This window comes from Cebus imitator, unplaced genomic scaffold, assembly GCF_001604975.1.
Source record: "Cebus imitator isolate Cc_AM_T3 unplaced genomic scaffold, Cebus_imitator-1.0 Scaffold92, whole genome shotgun sequence".
NCBI lineage: Eukaryota > Metazoa > Chordata > Mammalia > Primates > Cebidae > Cebus > Cebus imitator.
This window is the reverse complement of record NW_016107407.1, coordinates 12,583,013-12,604,736: the sequence shown is the minus strand read 5'-3', so window position 1 is coordinate 12,604,736 and position 21,724 is coordinate 12,583,013. Positions and strand designations below refer to the sequence as shown.

General features: G+C 36.9%; 1 protein-coding gene across 3 annotated transcripts in view; it reads left to right on the top strand.

The window, feature by feature from the left end:
- The window catches only part of ARMC3 (armadillo repeat containing 3), a 100,472-nt gene that overhangs the window by 40,454 nt on the left and 38,294 nt on the right, over positions 1 to 21,724 (top strand). For all 3 annotated transcript variants that reach the window (XM_017535573.2, XM_017535572.2, XM_037740974.1), the window contains 3 exons: positions 2,898 to 3,050; positions 3,153 to 3,258; positions 20,055 to 20,304. In XM_017535573.2, coding sequence (XP_017391062.1) covers positions 2,898 to 3,050; positions 3,153 to 3,258; positions 20,055 to 20,304 — 509 coding nt within the window. The remainder of the gene's footprint in view (positions 1 to 2,897; positions 3,051 to 3,152; positions 3,259 to 20,054; positions 20,305 to 21,724) is intronic.

Here is a 21,724-nt window from a genome sequence, read left to right as displayed (position 1 = left end):
TCTCTCTCACGACATGTGGGGATTATGAGAACTGTAAATTCATGTAAATTCACGATGAGATTTGTTTGGGGACACAGCCAAACCATATTATGTGTCTACTTCTTTGTATATCAACTCTTGCCTGCCTTGACCTCTATCTGCCAGAAGCAGCCAGCTTAACCAGATGTGTCTTATTTTAAATTACAGTGGCAAACTCTAAAAACTTAACAATGATTAAGAAAGCTATCTCCTAGCATTCCTGTATTGAAAGCATATAATCATGAAGAAGTGTAAAAAATGTCCCGCTGTTAGAAAACTCCATTTATAAGTAGATTTTTCAAATATTGCTCCTTATACTGTTAAGAACAATGTAACTATCAATAGCAATTTATAACACTTATTTTTACTTACAATCATCAAGAGAATATTTTTTAGACAAGGTCATGCATTGTCATTGTATGTCAGAAATACAGTTGAAACATCCAAATGCAAAACACACTTTCTGAGTTTTTTTGTTGAGTAAAGTTTTAACATGCATCTCACCTGTGGAAAGCCCAAATCAAATGTGCCTTTGACCTGGTACCAGTGGGAGGAAGGTGTTAATTACTGTGTTGCCATGAGGTTTATGAACTGGCATTAACATCTCAGCAGGAGTAAAAGCGGCACAACAGCAACTTCTGAGAATGGATGAATGAAAACATCATTACACACAGATTTATTTCCAGTAACGAAACGTCATGCTTTTTTATTTTAAGGATACTGAACAAATGTTATTTTTAAAGGACATTATGCTATTGGTAGCTATCTTACCATTTTATGATCTGCGTAATTAAAACACAAATACTTCTTGGTGTAGCAATTCAATGAAAGTATTTGGTTAATATGTTACTTCATCTTTTAAATCTATTATAGCCACGCTGCAGTCAGCACTTTTGAGGTTTACTGAACACAGCTGCATTTTGAGAATACTTGCAGCAAGGTTGAGAAACTAATTGCTCTCAGTATCTAGTTAAATTATTTTTAAAAATCTTTTCAGTAATTGTAAATATACTGTTTTCTGAAAGCAACAACTACATATTCCAAAGTTCGTCTTTTCAAATTAATCATTTTGGCCAGTTTTCCTGATAGTATCCATGCCAAGAGGGTTCTGTTTAGAAAATTGCATTTAGAGCCATCAGGAAAATCTTAATGATAAATATCAGCATTTTAGGTCAGAGACTCCAGAAAAGTTTTGGATATTACTTATTCAGTGAAAAATAATAGGAACTATGTATATTTTAAAACATTTTTGGAGCCATATCCTTGAGATTTAAGTATTAACTGAAGCTTTTTCATGAAAAAAGGTTACAGCCTGCCTGAATTCTAATGGTAAATGAAAGGAACAAGAGATTAAAATGATAGGATTACAGGACGTGGTTCATGATTGGTTTAAAATGAATGAGCAGAAGTGTTAATAACTTAGCCTGTGCCAGTTATGGCCAGATTACTTGACATATATCTGTGTATCAGGTGAACAGAGGCCAAAAGTATTTGCAAATATGGTGCCATCTAAATGTAACACTGCTTCTGCGAACAAGGACAATTTTTTTTGAGTCATCGTTGAAGGAAGGGAGAAATCATAACTTTACAATGGAAACCTAGTTGTTGTTAATTTCTGAAAATATTTCTAAAACAACAAGTTTATTAAATTACGTATAAGTAATGAACTAGTTCCACACGTAAATATTGTAATCTAAATTATCAACATTTTTTTGCAAAGATTCTTACTCTAATAGAATATTCTTCTCTTATTTATTATATCCTGAGTGCATATGACACATTCTTCCATTTTAATCACAAAAGTAGAATATATAAAGGTTAATTTTATAAAGTTTATAAAGGCTATTAATAATTGAATCTATGACAATTTTTTGAAGGAACGAAATTATTTTACAAGGAATTATTTGTAAGTTGTTTCTTTTTATATTAGTCTCTGGTACCTCTTTATGTCATCAAAACAGTTTGACTTAATATATTTTTTCTAGAACATACTTTAATAAATAGCAACTCCTTTAGAATGAGCTAGAACATAAACAAAATTAGAATTAATATAACACGAAACAAATTATTTTAATGTTCTCATTTAGTTTAATGCAACATTTACGTTAGTATAGTAATGAGAATGTCATTTATAAAAAATCAAATGAAGCCAAGAGAAAACAATGTTTAGGGAACATTGAAGATACTTTAAAGAACATTAAAAATACTTCAGTTTCAAAAGTAGTGTTTTAAATGGGATGAATATAATGATATGTACTTAGAGTCATAACTTTAATTAAATCATTATTTAAATTTTTGCTATTTATGTATGTACTGTCACCTGAGAAAAAATTATGATTATAGTTTGATATAAAACTATACATTTCTTAAGACTTGGGATCATACTTTACAACTCATTTTTACTTCCTCCTGTCCTCTGCTCTTCTCCTGAACGTCGTAAGCATCCAGCTAATCAGTTTGCTCATCTTAGGCATTCTTCCAATATTGGGTTTTACATTTAAAAGAACCATCAGATAAGCTGGATTTTGTCCTTCGTGAGCAGATAGTCTGTGTGAGCTCGGAGCACCAGGTCAGGTACATGACTGGTGTGAAATCAGTGCTTGCTAAATCCGAAAACTTGCCTTGTTCCTATTATAGAATTTCCTCGGCCGTCATACTGATCTCATACAAGGGAATAGGGGGGAAAATGCAACATCCGTGATTCATTTTGCATAATTGCTGCAATCTAAAGTTAAATAGTTATAGATTTGGTCTAGTTTTGACTCATACTAAAGCTAGCAAATGGTCTGAATTCCTATTAGACTTTAGATGAGAAAGTAATAATAGTTTACAGTGTTTGCATTAAAATTCTGATTTTTTTTCCTTTTTGTGTATGAAAGCTGAAAATAGAAAACTTCTCCATGAACAAGAGGTTGAAAAGTGCCTTGTGGCCCTTTTGGGTTCTGAAAATGATGGAACTAAAATTGCTGCTTCCCAAGCTATTTCAGCAATGTGTGAGAATTCAGGCAGCAAAGATTTTTTCAATAATCAGGGTAAGCCAACTGAAAACAACTTTTTTGAGCATTTTTAGGTTACCATATTTTAGTGCACATGGGCATTTTAAAAGTCACATTTTTACCTTTCTCTTTCTGTAGGTATTCCACAGTTAATTCAGTTGCTAAAAAGCGACAATGAAGAGCTACGGGAAGCAGCAGCTCTCGCATTGGCAAACCTAACCACATGCAACCCTGCTAATGCAAGGTAAGTTCAGAGATCCTCCCCCAACACCGACCCGTGGGGCAATTCACAGTCTAAGATGTTCTAATGTTAATATTTTGACTCTCAAGATAGTCGATGAATTTCTCCAGATGGTCTATCTTTGGGTTATTCTTCAGAATCCCTTATGAAAACAGAATCATCAAATGGGCCTGTTTTCTAAAAATATTACAAAATCTTAACTATGTCTGACTTTGTTGGGAAAATGTGCAGGCCATTTGATTTCAGGGACCAGGAAGACTCTTGTAGAAGCTTCCACAAATAAGACTGAATAATGCTGGAAATGTTAAAGACAACATTGCATGAGCATTTGGTAAATCTGGAATAATGCTTAAAGAACCATTTTAAAAGGATATGATCATTAGATAACAGAGAAACAGTTAAAAGGTCAGTGGCTCATGCCTGTAATCACAGCACTTTGGGAGGCCAAGGTGGGCATATCATTTGAGATCAGGAGTTCGAGATCAGCCTGGCCAACGTGGTGAAACTGCGTCTGTATTTAAAATACAAAAAATTAGCTGGGCATGGTGGCATGTGCCTGTAATCCATCTACTGGGGAGGCTGAGGCAGGAGAATTGCTTGAACCTGGAAGGCGGAGGTTGCAGTGAGCCGAGATCGTGCCATTGCACTCCAGCCTGGGTGACAGAGCGAGGCTCCATCTCAAAAAACAAACAAATAAAGAAAAAAACATATTATGGGCAAATACTGTGAAGACAAGTTAAGGAATAGGAATGCCTTCTGCATCCCAAACACTCTGGTATCTAATACTCATTTTAAAATTACCAAAATAATCTCCCAGCATTTAAGGAAACTGAGATTTTTCGAGGTTACATAATTTTCCTGGGTACACATTTTTATCAAAATCGCTGAGCTGGAAATCAATGCAGGTCTGTCAGACTCCAAAGTCTTTCCTCTATAGGGTAAGACTGCCTTATAAAATAGTAAGCACTTCATGAAGGCAACTTCCATAAAGAAAATAATTACTTGCCCTCCCTACATCTCATTTGGTATGTTAGTTGGCTTTCAATTATTATTGCTTTGTGATATTGTGGGTAAAATTATCCTTTTCTAACTTGAAATAAATCTCTGTCTGCCTCCATCACATACATAATAGTTATTAGCCTTTCTTTCCCTTTCTGTTCTCCCATACAAATATATATATATATATGTATATATCTTTTTTGGCGGGGATGGAGTCTCACTCTGTAGCCCAGGCTGGAGTGCAGTGGCGCAATCTCAACTCACCGCAACCTTTGCCTCCTGGGTTCAAGCAATTCTCCTGTCTCAGCCTCCCGAGTAACAGGAACTACAGGCACGCCCACGCCCAGCTAATTTTTGTATTTTTAGTAGAGATGGGGTTTCAATATGTTGGCCAAGGATGGTCTTGAACTCCTGATGTCATGATCCGCCCACCTCAGCCTCCCAAAGTGCTGGGATTATAGGCATGAGCCACCGCGCCTGGCCCACCCAAATATTTCATAAGACCCTAATAGAATGACTACAAATCTAACCGCCTGATAAAAACATAACAGAAAAGCGTAAGCGTCAAAACAAAACTGTGTTCCTTTGGTAGCTACCATCTTTGACATAGTAGTTTCCTAAATTAAGGGTCATCATTATCTCTAGGAAAGCACCAAATTTCTGGAATATTGAGTCCTTGTAAGTAGCAATTTGAAAATAGCATATTCAGTGATTTTTCCAGTATGGTCGCACAATGTAAAAAAATCTTATCAGAGACACTAAACCACTTCTCTCTCCAGTCCATTTAGATTTGTATATTATCTAGAATACTTTAACAGGCCTCCAGAGTGTATAGCTATTTTGATTTGATGTGAGTTTGCCCGGCTTATATTTTTTGTTTTAATTTTATACAAAATCATAGAAAATTAGGATGGTAAGTAGTTCTAAAAGGGGCTGCCTTCAGAGAGAGAGCTGCCTTCTCTCTCAGTTTAATTATCTATTTGAGACATTTTTGTCATTTGACTGACTCTATAGTTCCTTTGGTTACCACAGAAAGGTTAGGACTAAATGATACCTGACTTCTCTACTACAGTTAACTTTATTTTCGTAATTTAATTTTATTCTTGTAAATTTTTAATTGCAGTCATTTCTTTATCCCATTATATACTGCCCATTCTGTTATTTTTTTTAATTTTATATTTTGTAAGGGAAATGGGACATGAATGAGAGCGGCTTTCTGAATGTTCTCTGAGGTTTATATAGTTTTTACCTGGGATTTTCTGAGTTAAAAAAATATTGAAGATGAATGCTTTTGAGGAGGATATGGAATCAGATTTGACAGGTTTATGCCAAATGCTGAAGACTGAAGTTGCAAAAGATTCTAGAGTCAATCAAAAGGAATGAACATGAATAAGTCACTTATAGAAGGACTCCTTCTAGAAACCTCCTTGAGTTCAATACCTAATGCGAAATACAATGGAAATGAGACAACAAATGTGATTGGCTATTTTTAATAAAATAATTTTCTGCTCAGATCGTCTTTTTAGAATTGTTAGCTTAAACTCAGCATTGGTGAGTATTTCCTGCGTCACTTTTAGTAGCAGTCCGTTCCATCATCTCCCCTAGGAAGCATCATGGCTTTGCTGCTGGGATAGTGTGAATCAAGCTTTTCTAATTATTTTTCTGTCATACGTAAGTAGTATAGGAGGCAAAAACCCAGATAGCTTTCTCCAGATGCATTTGGTAGCGTTTGAATATTTGATCCTTGCTAGCCTACTTTTAAAAAATGCACATAAGCACTGCAAATACCAATTTTGTGTGTAGGTTAAAATGTAACCCGTCTCCTACACACATATCTTAATGTGCCTAAAATGAAATTTTAAAACCCAATGCTTAAACTCAGGGCATCTTCTGGAATTGGAGGCTCATTTCACGCATTGAGTAATTGCTGTGTTGTCATGGTAACATATAACGTCGGTGCTTTTTCCTTTATGTAATAGATTTTTGCTTGGAAAGTTGTGGGTAGATCAAAATTTTCTAAATTAAATAATCAGCCTGAGGAAGGAGAAATGTACTTTGTGGTAACCCTTTTTGTAAAGCTAACGAGTGCTTTTTTATTTAAAATATTTTTAAAATCTAAAAATAGAATTTTATAATCTTTCTGTAAATTAATTTATAGTCTAATGTATCTGATTTCAAATTTTCACACATCTTGCTTTCTCATAACAAAAAAACCACACTCAAATGTTATAAAATAGTACGATGATGAGCAATTTTAGGAGCAACCATAAATAAATAATCAGACCATTCATAGCCTTATGTGGAAGATTTTCAACTTTATTAAAGTAATCTGATCATCACCTTAATTGATGCCAAAAAATCTTGCCGATTTGATATTCTTTATGAATGAGGTTTCCCAGATACTCAAGTTTAGTGGATTTTTAAAAATTTACTTCTTTAATCCAAAAAAACTTTAAAAAATTTGTGATGTTTGAATTAAAATCTAAAATCTTTTCCTCTCAACCTTCTGTTTTATTTTATTTTTTTTTATTTTTAGACAGGGTCTTGCTCTGTTGCTCAGGCTGAAGTGCAATGGTGCAATCATAGCTCATTGCAGCCTAAACCTCCTGGGTTCAAGTGATCCTCCTGCCTCAGCCTTTCAAGTAGCTGAGATTACAGGCATGCACCACCCCACCCAGTTAATTTTTCTTCTTTTTTTTTGAGACAGAGTCTCACTCTGTCACCAGGAGGGAGTGCAGTGGCGCAATCTCGGCTCACTGCAACCTCCAGGGTTCAAGTGGTTCTCCTGCCTCAGCCTCCCGAGTAGCTGGGATTACAGGCGCGTGCCACCATGCCTAGCTAATTTTTGTATTTTTAGAAGAGATGGGGTTTCATCATGCAGGCCAGAATGGTCTCGATCTCTTGACCTTATGATCCGCCCACCTCGACCTCCCAAAGTGTGCGAATTACAGGCGTGAGCCATTGCATCTGGCCTTTTTCTTTTTTTAAGGGATGGGATCTTACCATGTTGCCCAGGCTGGTCTCTCAAACTCCTGAGTTCAAGCAGTCCTCCTATCTTGGCATCCCAAAGTGCTGGGATTACAGGTGTGAGCCTCTACATCCAGCTCCCTCTTGGTCTTTTAAACTGATCACGCTGTTATTAAACTTTGGTGGGGAAAGTTATGGTTGCCATTTTGACTAAGTGGCTGCCATATGACCCTCGGCGGTGTTCTCAGGGCCCCTTGGGAATGGGGGTTCCTTGTCCCACTCACTGGGAATAAATTCAGGGTGGCAGCTCCTTTGACCTTCAATGTATTTTGTTGATTACTTATTAGGCTTTTGAGAACTTTCAGTTTTTTTCATTTTCACTGCTGTCAGTGGATCTGATTGGCAGAGCTCTAACTTCCTCCCTGCCAGAGTTCCTTTCAAATCTTCCTTTCTGTCCATGAAAAGCTTGGATACCAGGTAACCCAGCTTTATCACATTTTACATAAAACCCATACAGGAGGGCCTGATGCTTCTTCTCTAAGTACATTTTTTTGCTTCTCAGAGGCCATTTCCTACCCTGCAGATAATTCTTAGGTATGTTGTGGGCATGTGAAATTTCTAGGTATTTGAATTATGGATACTTGAGATGGTAGTTTAAAAATTATTAACGAACATGAATCCTTTTACTTACAAAGGAGCTAATGTTGTAGAGTAAAATGGACATAAAATATATCCTGGAAGTAAATATACTTTACTTCCTTCCAGGAGTATTTTGTTTTAGGTCTCTGCAGTGACCACCCTCTTGCCTGGAAAATCTTTTCCCCAGCAGCCTGTAGTTCCGTCTCTCACCCACTTCATATCTCTGTTGGAACGCCACCTTGGCAAAGCGACTTAGCATTACCACACGGCTTAAGATCGCACCCCACACACGCACATTCTCAACGCTCCTTCCCTGGTGCCCATTTTACATATGCTTAGCATTTTCTAACATAGCATGTAATTCACTGGTATACTTGTCATCATTTATTTTTTGCACTGCCCTCCCCTGCCACACACACACACACACCACTAGCATCCATGCAGGGAGCAGCCTTCTCTATCCAATTCACTGAAGCATCCCAAGCATCTAGAATAGTGTCCACCCCATATTAGGCATTCAGTAGAAAATAGGCTTACATAAAATATAAAAAAATTAAAAAAAAAAAAAAAAAGAGTCCAGGCAAGGTGGCTCGCATCTATAATCCCAGCACTTTGGGAGGCTGAGGTGGGTGGATTACTTGAGGTCAGGAGTTCGAGACCAGCCTGGCCAACATGGCGAAACTCTGCCTCTACTAAAAATACAAAAAGCTTAGCCAGGCATGGTGGTATATACCTGTAATCCCAGCTACTCAAGAGGCTGATGCGTGAGAATCGCTTGAACCCTGGAGGCAAAGGTTGCAGTGAGCTGAGACTGCACCACTGCACTCCAGCCTGGGCAACAGAGCAAGACTCCATCTCAAAAAAAAAAAAAAAAAGAAAAGGGAAAAGAAAAAAGAAAAACAAGCAAATGTAAAATGACAGTGAGGAAAACGAAGTCTATTTGACAAACAAAATCTGTTGTCAAACAATCGGTCAATGCCCATTACTTAAAACAGAAAGCAATAATCAGCATTGTTTTCCTTGTTTGTTTTCGTATAACTTGGAAAACAGAAGCAGTAGTGGCGGCTTCCCTGTAAGAACCTTCTATTGACACTTCTAATTCTATATTATCTGTGGAATAAAGATTACTTAAAGTGGGTAAGAATATGAAAAGGCAATAAATAAGAATAAAAACAACTATTTTTATAAAGGCATAGTGAAAGAGGACAACCAGGTTCACTTGTTAGCAGTGAAAGAAGGATAAAGCAAAGTAAAACTATTTTTAAGGTGAATAAATGAAAGGTGACAAGGCTAAAACAATGCCCATAGGAAGGAACACATGAAATGGAAACCAAGAAGCAATAATAACTTTTATAGAAAAATGTAATCCATTTACTTGATTGGACACATATCCTTTATTGGTATACTGCTGATCTCTTTGACAATTCTCAATTTGTTATACTTTTTGAAAATGAGAAATCTGTTAATTTTTGACAGAGGAAATATTATTTTCAGTTAAATTTCATCTTGTATTTATCCCAAGCACCTTTATCCAATTAATTATATCAAAGTTTCATATTATTTATGCAAGTACTGGTGGAATTATTCTTCCGAGGAGCAGACCCTACATATTAAAAGAATATTTAAAACTATTAATTCATAACATCACTGCCATCTATTGGATCTGATCAGAATTAAAGTTATTCCAAGAAGAAAAAGGGTTCAGTGATTTTCACTTACCTTAGCCAATACTAACCACATTTGGCCACTGGTAAACCATGAAAAGATTGGAATAAATGTTCAGAACTAATAAATATTAGTATAAATCTTGGCTAGTTTTCAAAAGATGCAATTATCTTAGGAAATAAAATGTAATGAATAAAATAAAAATATAAACAGTAATAACTACAATTATTTTAATACCTATAGAGGAGTTAGAATTATAGTTTTGTTATAGTAAATTCATGATCATGAGTCCCTAGTTTACACATAGATCATACTAACACTGATTCTTCATAATGATTGCATGTTATATCCATGAAGAACTGAGTGATTTCCGCAAATCTTAGAGATCCTTTTATCTCCATTTTTTTGTTTTTCTTATTTTTTATTTTTTGTACTTCTTTTGACTTTCCATGACTGCAGTGACCCAAGAAAGTTCTAAATGGTAGCACATATAGTGGTGACTAAAAAAATTAATTGATTGATTACTGGTCCATCACCAGCTTCTACAATACCAGAGACAAAAAGCTCTTCCCCAGAAACTGTCTTGCCATTGTATTCTCTATGGTCAGCACTGCACAAGGAATAATGAAATACATAAGCAGTACACCCCAAAGGGACTCCAAGAACAGCTACAATGCCTCCAAATTATATGGATGTGCATTTGAGCACTTTGGAAACCTTAGAATGTCCTTGTTATATATAGCTGACTTGTCATTTTGCATTATCAATATTAAACATTCTCTTTGCTAATATAGAAATAAAGCATTGACTAATTTTAATACTTATTAGAATTATTTATGGAGTATCATACCCAAGAATGCCATGTAATTCGTAGAGAAAACTTTAAAACATATGCCACATACAGAACTTCACTTAGTGTTCACGCCAAGTCAATACTCCATCTACTGCTTCAAGAAAAATCAGTACTGCACAGTCACCAAAGTTCTTATCAATCATTTCAGTATTGTCAAGGAGGGGCATGATCTTAAGTGATTTCCTGAAATGTTAAATTTCTCCAGCAGAAATAAAAAGCACTTTTCAAGCCTTTTAAAACATTTCTGTCCCATTCAGTAAAGTTGGTGTGAAGAGAATATATTTGTGTATTTATTGTTACCATTTCTTTTATTCTATTGATTTTAGGCTAATGGTTATTCCTTAGGATTGGCTATATTTCATGGTGGAATTGGCTGTATTTCATGGTGGAATGAAGGCTGAGTGCAGTGAATGATGATGATCATTTTGAAGCAGGAAAAAAACTCCTCTTAAAGTTAGCAAAATACAAACCACGAGTTTCACTTTTCCTTCTCCATCCCTGTACAGGAAGAGATGAAATGGCTAGACATGTGTTCCATCACCCTTTGAAAAATCAATGTTAACACCCTGTTCTTAGAGCACACTTCTTGGCCAGTACTCATAGACCTGCTTATATAAGTAATCCTGTAATTTAGAATACTTTTTACTGAAGAAGCACTGGCCATAGAGATAATCCACAGTGATTTACAAAATTAAAATGTAGTCTCATGAAAAATGCAAGTTCGTGTTGTAGGCTTGACGTATAGGTTGTACGGCTATTGTCTTTGTCGCATAGGGCTTTTCATTTTCAGAGTTCCGTTTTTCCTTCTAACAATGCAAGGAACTGCGTCTTTATACTGACCCCTAGTGGCAGTTCAGGAGGATGTTGGGGGAGGGGCAAAAAAGTAATGGAAGGATTGCTCTGTAGTTTAATGAAACGAATATTAATTTAATTTGAAACACTCTCCAGTGTATCTAAGATTAGATTTTTAAAACATTCTTAAAAGATTTCTAACTGAAAATTATTCCAACATGGTGCTTTTAGAGATAATATTCTACTGCTAAACGTGTGTTTAACAGATGCTAGTGTTTGACTTTGTCCCCTGTTAAGGTGTAGCAATTTACAAATGTTTTGAGGTATTCATTGTACTGGTAGCTGGACATCTTCTGTGGTATATAACCAGACAGGATAAATTTCATACTCTTGAACAACATAAAGTAATAGATCTCATTGCTATTATGGTATCTCTATAGTTGATTTTTGCACTTGATTTTGTACAATAGATGATTTTGTTTTAAATTCTTATTTATATCACTTTGTTGTAAAATTCTACATCCTTTGAATTAGAATACTCGCAATATGAGTGTCTTGGAAGATAATGAGCTAATTTCGTAACTTTTTAGGAGGCTTTGTTTTGTATTAAGGATAAATGTATTATTTTGTATTAAGGAAATATGTTCTCTGGAAGAATGTATTTAACATGTTAATTAATACCTTAAAAGGCCTCTGGAATTAATAGATAAAATAAATGGGGAAAGTCTTCATGGTAAACCTGAGAATTATTTTTGCATTATTTCTGTCCAGGTTTACTGAGTGGATGCTTTTCATTTCTGCCCCTTAGAGCCTAGATTCCTCCCTGCCTGTTGGAATCTTGTTCTAAACATTGGTTATGCTGACTTGGAAAAAATCATAGTGAATTTGGAAAACATAGAATGAAAAGCTGAATTCTGCAACAGAACAAGTGGATTCCACATCCCCATTTCGTGTCAGTGGATGCCCACCTGACCTTGACCAACAGTTTGAATTTGATTAGCCACCAATTTTGTGAGGCTAAGTGAATCCCATAAAATGTTCAATTAGAAAATTATCCATGCTACTTTTATTACCTACAGTGCAGAGACTGATATTTGCATAACCTCATTTTAAAGTTGCTAGTACTCTCTTTCAGGTTTAATTTACAACATTACTGATTTTCAGAGGAAATCTTTATACTGTGTGATTTTTCTCCCTCTCTTTCAATTTGAAGCATGCTTAGACCTATATAAGTTTATTTTTACCAACCCTTGACTTTTTACATTAATCATTTCTCTTGATTTTTCTTCACTCTGGAAATGGTCCTTACGGCTCATTGATTACACTTGAGTGGAAAGGCTTGCGTAAGATTCCTGAGGAAACTGCCTCAGCTCTAGCCCTGCAGGTGTAGGAGATTTGGCTGTTTAACTAAAAATTCTCTAAAAATGAAATTTTCATGCACACACACGAGTTTTGCAACATGATCGTATGTTTCTATGATCTGAAAAAAATGATGCTGTTGTTGAAAGCTGGCAGTTACAGGCCAAGTATTGAGCTAAGTCCTTGAGTGGAATATATCATGAAATCCCAGAGCAGTCCTATGGGGAACGGAATATTACCGTCATGCCCATTTTGCAGATGAGGAAACAGGCCCAGTGCTTACTCACGGTCACAGAGGTGGTTTGTTCTCTAGGTCCCCAGGGAACCGGTAGGCACTGAAGCTCATACTCTCCACCCTGGCAACTTTTATTTTATTCTTTCCTCATCAGTGCCTCCAGGACCCAGAGCTTCTCCACATTCCCCACCAGAAACTTCTCCTGTGCTGAAATTCATGATCTCTTTGAATTCCTCCAGACTGAGTGGTCAGCACTCCTTGGACTCACTCCTGCAGGCACCTTTGGAGACATCTTTCCTGCCTTCCTTTCCCCTTCTCTTTGCTTCCCGCCCTCCCTCCGCCTTTCTCCCGGGGTTCCTTCCCCCAGGCCCCCCTCTCCTCCTCTTTTCTGCCTCTGCCTCCTCCTTTTTCTCAGTTTCCATTCCCTAAGGAATGATGTCCTAAAGCAAGTAAATTCTGTTGTTTTATTTTGTTTTCCTGGAAATAATGTACTTTTTAAAGCTTAAAAGGTTGAAAAATGTAAAAAGTAATGAATTAAAAGTCAGAAACCCATGTTTTTTTCCTGTCTGTTGATTAACTTGCTTTTGAGCAAGTTTTAGTCTCCCTGCATCCTGCCTTTTTGACTGTGAAACAAACAAGTAAAAAATGAATCTACATGATCTACTGTATTTTGTGCATGATAAGCGATTACCCCCTAACCAGTATCACAAGGAGTCTGGAATCCAGCTTTCACTGGGGGCCAGATGTGATCTGTCTTTATAGCTGTTATCATTTCATTCCCAATGGTAGGGAACTTACCACTTTGAGTGTAGGGATTATTATTATTATTATTGGTAATGATTCTACCATTATCTGGGTATTCTTTACCTGCTGGGCACTGTGCCAGGCTTTAGGGGTACCACAGGAAAGGAATGCATCCGGCCTACATTCCAATCAGGGAGACCAGTAGTAACCGAATAATTTTAGAAAGGTAATTGCAGAACAGATAACAGTATAGGTAAACTTAAAACAGCACAGCGTGGAGAGAGGACCACGGCCCTGGGGTTAGGAAAGGGGCCTAGGGAATGATGCCGGGCTTGTCAAGGAAGGGTCCTCTGAAGAACAGACGTCTGAACTGCTGAGAATAAACCATTCATGGCAAGTGCAGGGACTTTTTTTGTTTGCTATCACACCAGAGCATTCGGTGTCCTTATTTAGTTAAGAAAATCAACAACATGGTATCTCTAATTACTTTCTGACTGTATCCCTTGTCATTGACAGATATAAAAACAGGCTGATTTCCAGGCTAAACAGAAACATTTGCTAGCTGCAAAAGTCATTTATTGTGAATATCCTAACTCCTTGACCATCATTCCTGTTTTATTAGAAAACAAGTCACTCATCAAAAGAGAGCTGTTCTTTGCTGATGGCAGGTAGTTAATTATGAGTAGGGCATTCTAGCCCTTGAAACAGAAGGTAGCATGTACGGAAGTGAAGTGTTATGATTGAACAGCTAGGTCAATAAAGACTCCGCGTCACTTGGAAGAAAATTACATATGATTTCCCCAGACTTTGATTGAGTGCCTCAAAATCGGTAGCAAAACATGCATGCTTTTTGTGGAAATGCTGGGTTAGCGCTCACTATTCTCTTTGCAGTCATGCTGTTCTCTTTGAGAAAGCGTCATGTCACCATGGCGGCAACATCAAAGGGAATTCTGAAAGTCTCAAAATGAAACCTGCTAAGGTGCATCAATATGGTGTAATCCATTGACATATTTCTTAGCATTTTTTTGGCATTTTTCTGATTTTGCTATAGATGCAAACATCTTTTTTCCTATGGCTAGACTTTAATTATATTACTTTAAAACCCTTCATTTTAAGCATTTGCCGACAATTAATTGTGTTTCTCTCCCTTAATTGTGAAAAACTTCTTTAAATAATATTTCTTTAAAAGGAGAACATTCTCTTGGCTAGTTTGTCAGTCCTGGAGTTCAGCCAGAGTTTGGGGGCACAAATACCAGCGTCCTACAATTGTGGGGCTGCGGTGGGACAATCCTTGTTTTGGACTCAGAAATTGACCAATTTAGCAAACACACTCCACTTCTTGGATCATTACCTTTGTTGAGAAACTGGCTGGAACAAGAGTCAGGAATTCTGTTTATAGCATTCCAAATCTGGCTGTGTTAAACAGGAGACGTGTTTATCATAACGGTCAGTGTTCCACCTGTCCAGACTCCCTGCAGCCGGCAAGGCTTAAAATGCCAGCCCTGAGTTGCTGCTGTGTACCCACTGTCCCTGACCACTTGCAGCATGTCTGCCGCCAATATGTCTTCCTTGGTGTGACAAAACTCACGGAGACATATGAAAAGTCATGCTGGTGGGAATGGTTGTAATCACTGTTAACAAACAAGGTTCTTATTGCCAATATCACCATCTGTTCCATCGGGTTCCACATATTACCCTGTATGTGGGCTCTGTAAAACAGATTTCTGTTCTGCCCAAGGTCACCCTTGATTCGTGTTACCAGACTTTGCAGATGGGTTGAATGTGAACCTCAAATTGCAGCAAGGATTCAACTCTGAAAGGTACCAAATGGTGTCATCTGGTGCACACTCAAATAAACAGAGTCAACAATGTCTGCAAAGGCAAAATAGAGACATCCCTTGCTAAAAGAGATGAATTTACTCCCGAGAAGTTGTCTAAAGTGCAAAATTTTATTTCTTGAATATCATCTAAAAATTACCTCACTGTATAATTGGAGAAGCAAGAGGGTGGGGAGGAAATGAACCGATTTCAGGAGCAGCTGTAAGTGATAAAACTGGAAATCCCAGTGTTGTTGGATCCTGTCCCGTCTTGCAAACTTAAAGCTGAGCTAAGCACATTCCCCCTCCCTCCTCCTCAATACCTGCAGCGGATTTCTGCTCACTTACCTAGAGTTCATTTGAGTCAATTAAAATATATTAGTCGTCTCAGCACCAGAAATAAAAATAAGACTCCAATATTACCTCTAAGAAGTATGTACCAGGTACAGACGTAGCACAGAGGAGGGAGTGATTAACAAGGAGGGCTGTGACTGTCACAGATGACTTTGAAGAGGAAGGGACAAGTAAGCAGACAGTGAAGAATGAGATGGAGTTCTCCAGCCACAAGTGCCAGACGGATAAGGAAGAGTGTTTGGAGCAAAGGGACCACAAGTGCAAAGACACAGACATGAAATTGCATAATATTTTTAGTGAGCCATAGACACGATTTGTGTGTTTGAATTTTTCCTCAGTGACGTTTTTAGTGTGCTTTCTATAAGTGCTTTTTTATTGTGGGGTTTGGGCATTTAAATGAAAAACTCTGTTGAATTCCATTCACGAATGCTGCAAAATAACATTTTAAAGTCGTTACTTTTCTCTGATGTAAACCTTTGTGCCAGAACATCATGTTTTTAAACAAAAAGAAACATGCATATTTAGCACACAAATGCTCTGAGCTCATGTTAAAAAGAAACCTAGTTTGGGGATCCAGAAGTGCCTCCTTGAGGAAAAGATGTTTGTGCTGAGCTGTGAAAGAGGGCTGGGCATTGTCCCAGGGGGAAGAGGATGTCAGGAAGTGCGAACAGCACAGGGGAGCCCTGATGTGGGAAAGAGCCTGGAACATTGAAGGTTGCCAGAGAGGCCTAGAGCACAGAGCTACAGGAAGAGGCAGGCGGGGGAGGGGGGTAGGGCTGGCATGGGAATCGGGGGCCACTTGTGCAAGGCCTCAGGGACCATGTCAGAAATTTGGGACTAGGCCAGGCATGGCAGCTCACTCCTGTAATTCCAGCACTTTGGGAGGCCTAGGTGGCAGGATTGCTTGAAGCCATGAGTTTGGGACTACCCTGAGCAGCATGGCAAGACTCCATCCCTAGAAAAAAAAATTTAAAAATATAACAAAAAAGAAAAAGAAAAAAATTGGGAACTTTATCCTAAGCAATGGGAAATTTTGAAAATTTTAAGGAGGGGAGTAATATGATTATAATTATAAAAGATCACTTCAGCTGTAAGATGGAGGAAAGACTGGAGGGGGTGAGGAGAGACCTGTTAGGAGATGATTTATATCAACCCACAAGAGAGGATGCTGGATTGGATTCCGTGGGAGGATGGAGAGAAGGGAGAGGTTGGAGAAATGTGGAGGAGGAAATAGTCAGGATTTGCTAATAGATTGACAGCACATGACATGTCAAGCTTCACCTCTGTTTACATATATCAAATGATATCAACAGATGTTTTTATACATCCCCATATTTGTTTTTTAGTTTGTTTTTTTCCCAATTTACATTTTAAACTCCAGTTGATTAAACTCCAACTGGATGGAGACTAATGATAGTAAATATCAGAAAATATTTTCAAATTATTGTGATGACATATGGCCCTATAATTCTGGATTTTAAAACAAAGCGGTTTGACTTCCATCCCATTCATTTGGATAATGCTATACTATTTGGAAAACTGAAATGTGTTTTAAAAATATGACAGCCTTCCGCTTGTGTACAGGGAAAAATAAAACAGAATCTCTGAGGTTTGAAATAAACAGAATTAATTCAATCCTTTTTTTGTTTTTTAAAGTACGAATTCTGCAGTTTATTTCTATATATAAAATTAGTTTTTTAAGGTAAGAATAATAGTTTAATTTTCCACCATGATAAGTTAATCTCAGTTGTTCTTTTTAGACTTAGTGCTGCACATAGCAAATGATGGGCGGATGTGTACATATAATGTACCTTGTGCCAGCTGTGCCTGCACGATTCATCTTTCTGTGCCGGCATTTATGTTCAATTTAGTAAAAGCTATATTCCACTGTGTACTGGAATATTTGGTTTTTTAAACAGCTAGATTTTTATGCATTTCCCTTTACTGTCTCCGTGAAGAGCAGAGAAAAGAGCAGAAGGTAAAGATATAAAGGAACCAAGTCAAAATATGCCTTTGTAGAGGAGAAAGAAAGAAACAGAATCAAAGCAGGCCGGCTGAGTGTTCAGATACACCTGGTGTAAATTCTTGTATCTCCATGAACAGATTTTCTTAGTTTTTAAGACAAATGAAAAAGATGATGTAGGACCCTATGAACTCCTTTAGTTTTCTAAAATCTCTGTGGCACACACAAAAGACAAGGTCTTTGAGAAATTATTGCATGCATTTACTTAAAACACCTCTGCTTCTACCCTGAATGCCATTGAAGTACCCTGCGATTGTATGCTCTTTCTTAACTCTTCAGGATGTTTTAAAAAGTAAACATTTTCAAGGAAAAACCACCACGCAACAAAGGAATTGTGTATTTGGCCAAGGAGTGTTTATAATGATTTAAAAATACAAGATATTTGGTTTAAGGGACTGATTGCATTAAGTACCTGAAAAATAAGGAAAAAAATGATTTTTGAAGAGGTTAAGTATATATAATTAGAAAATGCATAATTTAACATTTTTGCTGGCAGTTGTAAAAAGTATTCAATATTTCCAATGTAAAAATAGGAGATGTTTCTGATAAGGTAATATATTAGAACCTCCAACGTTTCCCTCTTTCACAAAACCAAATGAACACCATGCCAATTAATAATAGGAGAGAGGATGAAAAGTGAAATTAGCTTAAGAATGCTTATTTTATCCACTAGGAAAGTAAATTAAATGCTGATCCTTGGGCTATTACAGTGAGGGATACAGGGCCTTTGGACATTTTCGTATAAGTAAATTTTGGTTACATGTCGTCTAACCAAATGTTAAGGGATGTCATCCTAGACAATGAACAGGAGATATTGAAAGAAGAGTTACATATACAAGGACTGAAGAATGAGTAGAAGTGAAGCTAGGCTCTGCATATGCCTTTGTGGGATGGGGTGTGTTTGATGGACTGGTTTACATAAGTGAGGGTGCGAGGTGGTCCTAGGAGGACGACACGAACTGACCCCTTCATTTTTTAGAGCTGCTGTCCCTCTTCGTTACGTTCCTGCCCAGTCACTGTGGCATAGTTTCTTTCAGAGCTGGTGCCACAGTCACAGCCTCCTTAAACCCACAGTTACCAGTCTCTTGATGGAGATTTCCTTTGCCTCCTCTCTAATGGACAACTGCCATAACTTCTTTTCTTGAGATTGTCAGTCCTCCTTCACAATAAGCAGATTGAAGTGACAATACCAAATGAAATTTAATTCATCACAATTCAGGATGATGGGCTGAATCATATAGCCTTAATTTTTTTTAATATTCTGGTTATTATTATGTAATCCTAAATAAAAAACATGTCAAACAAAAACTTAAAAGAGATGTTCATATTATTAACATCTCAAGTATTTTTATTGCCTTGATGACGTCTATTACTATGATGATTTAAATGGATTTTGAACACAGAATTTTGGGTCTTCCTTTAAAATCAGGATGCTCTCTTTATCTTCTTGCTTGGAACATCTCCAATTTAAAGTGATTCCAAACATTGAAGAACATAACTAAATTATCTCCCATTCATTAAAATTCTCTAATTTTTATTTTTACCACATATGAGCTTTTAATCTGATTTTAAAACAAGGACTATTTTGTGCTCATAAAAGATTTAGGCTATCTAATTGTGAAAAAATGTTAATATATGAATAGTAACTGTAGCCTTTTTATACTAGAGACAGGAAATTTAATAACTGAATATGCCTACATTACTAAAATTATCTATATCCATATCATGACTTTGATCTTTGATGTTTAATTTGTAAAAGAAATATTCACATGCAGAATGATTTGCTGGTTTCAAACCTGTTAACCTTTGCCTACAATTAACAACCTAATTTGAAAAAGAGGAAGACATGCTAATGAATTTTAACTTAAATCAGGAGTTTCCATGCTCACTCATTTCTACTATTTAAGGCTCTGTTTTCTTAATAGCTAGGAATATTTTATCTTCAAGAGAACTTTCTAATAATTATATGGTTCTTGTATAAAATCAAATAAGAGTTTCTTTAAATAGAATTTCCTGTTCTTAAATGTAAATAAATTTAAAAAATGGTTGTCCCATTTTCTAAGAAGCCGTAGTCATCTATTTCTGAGGTTTCTAAGAAGCAGTAATGGTATATTTTTCTATAACCAAAAGCTGTAAAAGTAGAAGAAGAATTATTTAAATTCATTCATAGCTCCAAATTTCCCAGACTCCATTTAAATCACTAGTGCTCAATTCTGGGTTCATTGCATGGCAAATTAATTTATTTCTAAAATTGTATTTCTGTACTCATTTGTTTTATCAGCTTAGTTGCATGCTCCAAAGATAATTTTTGAATTCAGATGAATCACATTCATTTCGCCTTCATTTACTCAGCGCTGCTGCTGAAGCTGATGGTATTGATCCATTAATAAACGTCCTGTCTAGTAAACGAGACGGAGCCATTGCCAACGCTGCCACGGTATTAACGAACATGGCCATGCAGGAGCCCCTGCGCCAGAACATACAGAATCATGGCATCATGCACGCCATCATCAGCCCGCTTCATTCTGCAAACACAGCCGTGCAGAGCAAAGCTGCTCTCACTGTCGCCTCAACTGCCTGTGATGTTGAGGCCCGGACAGAGGTGAGAGTTTTAATAACATGTATTCTCTCAATTTTCTGGCTAGTACCTGCTGGTGGATTCATTTGGAACCTTTTTAAGTGATGAAACAAACCTATCATTTAAGTCCGTCAAAACTGGTACAACGTGGGAAACAAATTGGCATTGTCTTGTCTTGTTTTGTTTTATTAGCAAAGAAGGTGAGCAGGTCCTATAAACCCAGCAATTCTGTTTCTAAGTATATACCTAAGAGAATCTGTTGCCTCTGTGTACAAGGAAGCATTTTTTTATAGTATCTAAATGACTGGAAACAAACCAATTGTTCAATTGTTAAGAGAACGGATAATGCATTGTGCTGTATACATAAAATAGAATCTCATGTCAGTGAAAATGAATGAGCTACAGCCTCACATGTCAGCAGAGATGAGTTCACAGCATTATGACAATGAAAAACAAGTTGTAGAGAAATACATACTTACGATTCCATTTATGTAACAGTCAAGAGGATGCAAAGCTAAGCACTATGCTGTTTTGGCATGCATACATATAAGTTAAAACTATAAAGTAAATTGAGGGAATGATGAATCTGAAATTCAAGAAAGTGGTTGCTTCTGCAGGGAGAAAGGGGGGCATGTAATAGGATGGAACACACAGGGCTCAGTGGCATTGAAATGGTCATCTCTTAAGCTGGGCAGTAGACCAACAGGTGTGCTTTTTACTAGAATTCTTCAAATTATGCATGTGGGTTATGATGTGTACTCTTGTGTTTCTCTTATATTTCTTATTTTTAAAATATACAATTGCATTTATCTGAAAATCTATGATATAAAAATGTCCTTGGTAACTTATGGTGATACTATTAAATCTTCAGAAAAACTTCATTTAGGCCAGGTGCAATGGCTGACGCTTGTTATCCTAGCACTTTGGGGAGTCAAGGCAGGTGGATTGCTTGAGGCCATGAGTTTGAGGCCAGCCTGGGCAATTAGGGAGATCCACATCTCTACAAAAAGATTCTGCCTCCTAAAAGAATAAAAATACAGCTGGACTTAAATCAACAATCATCCTCTTTTTTTTTTTCTTTATTTTCTCACATTTTCTTGTCACCATGGGACTCATCAGAACATCCTGGGACTTTGTTCTTCTCTGTCCCATAAAAATAACAAAGCCAGCATTTATGGGCACCTACTGTGTGCTACATGTGTGCTAAGCACTTTACATGCATTTAAGCCCCACTTGAGATACGTATGTTTGTAATCCTCATATTACAGATGAGGAAAATGAGGCTTAAAGCAATATACTCAAAGCAGAATTGGTAAGTGGCAAGTCAGGGATATGAGAACACGTCTGAGTCCAGAGCCCAAGCTTCACACGAGGCTGTCTGCTCAAACAACTGCCTAAGCCTTTTCTTCTGTCTCCTTGATCTCCATTCTGCCTCCCTTTTTTG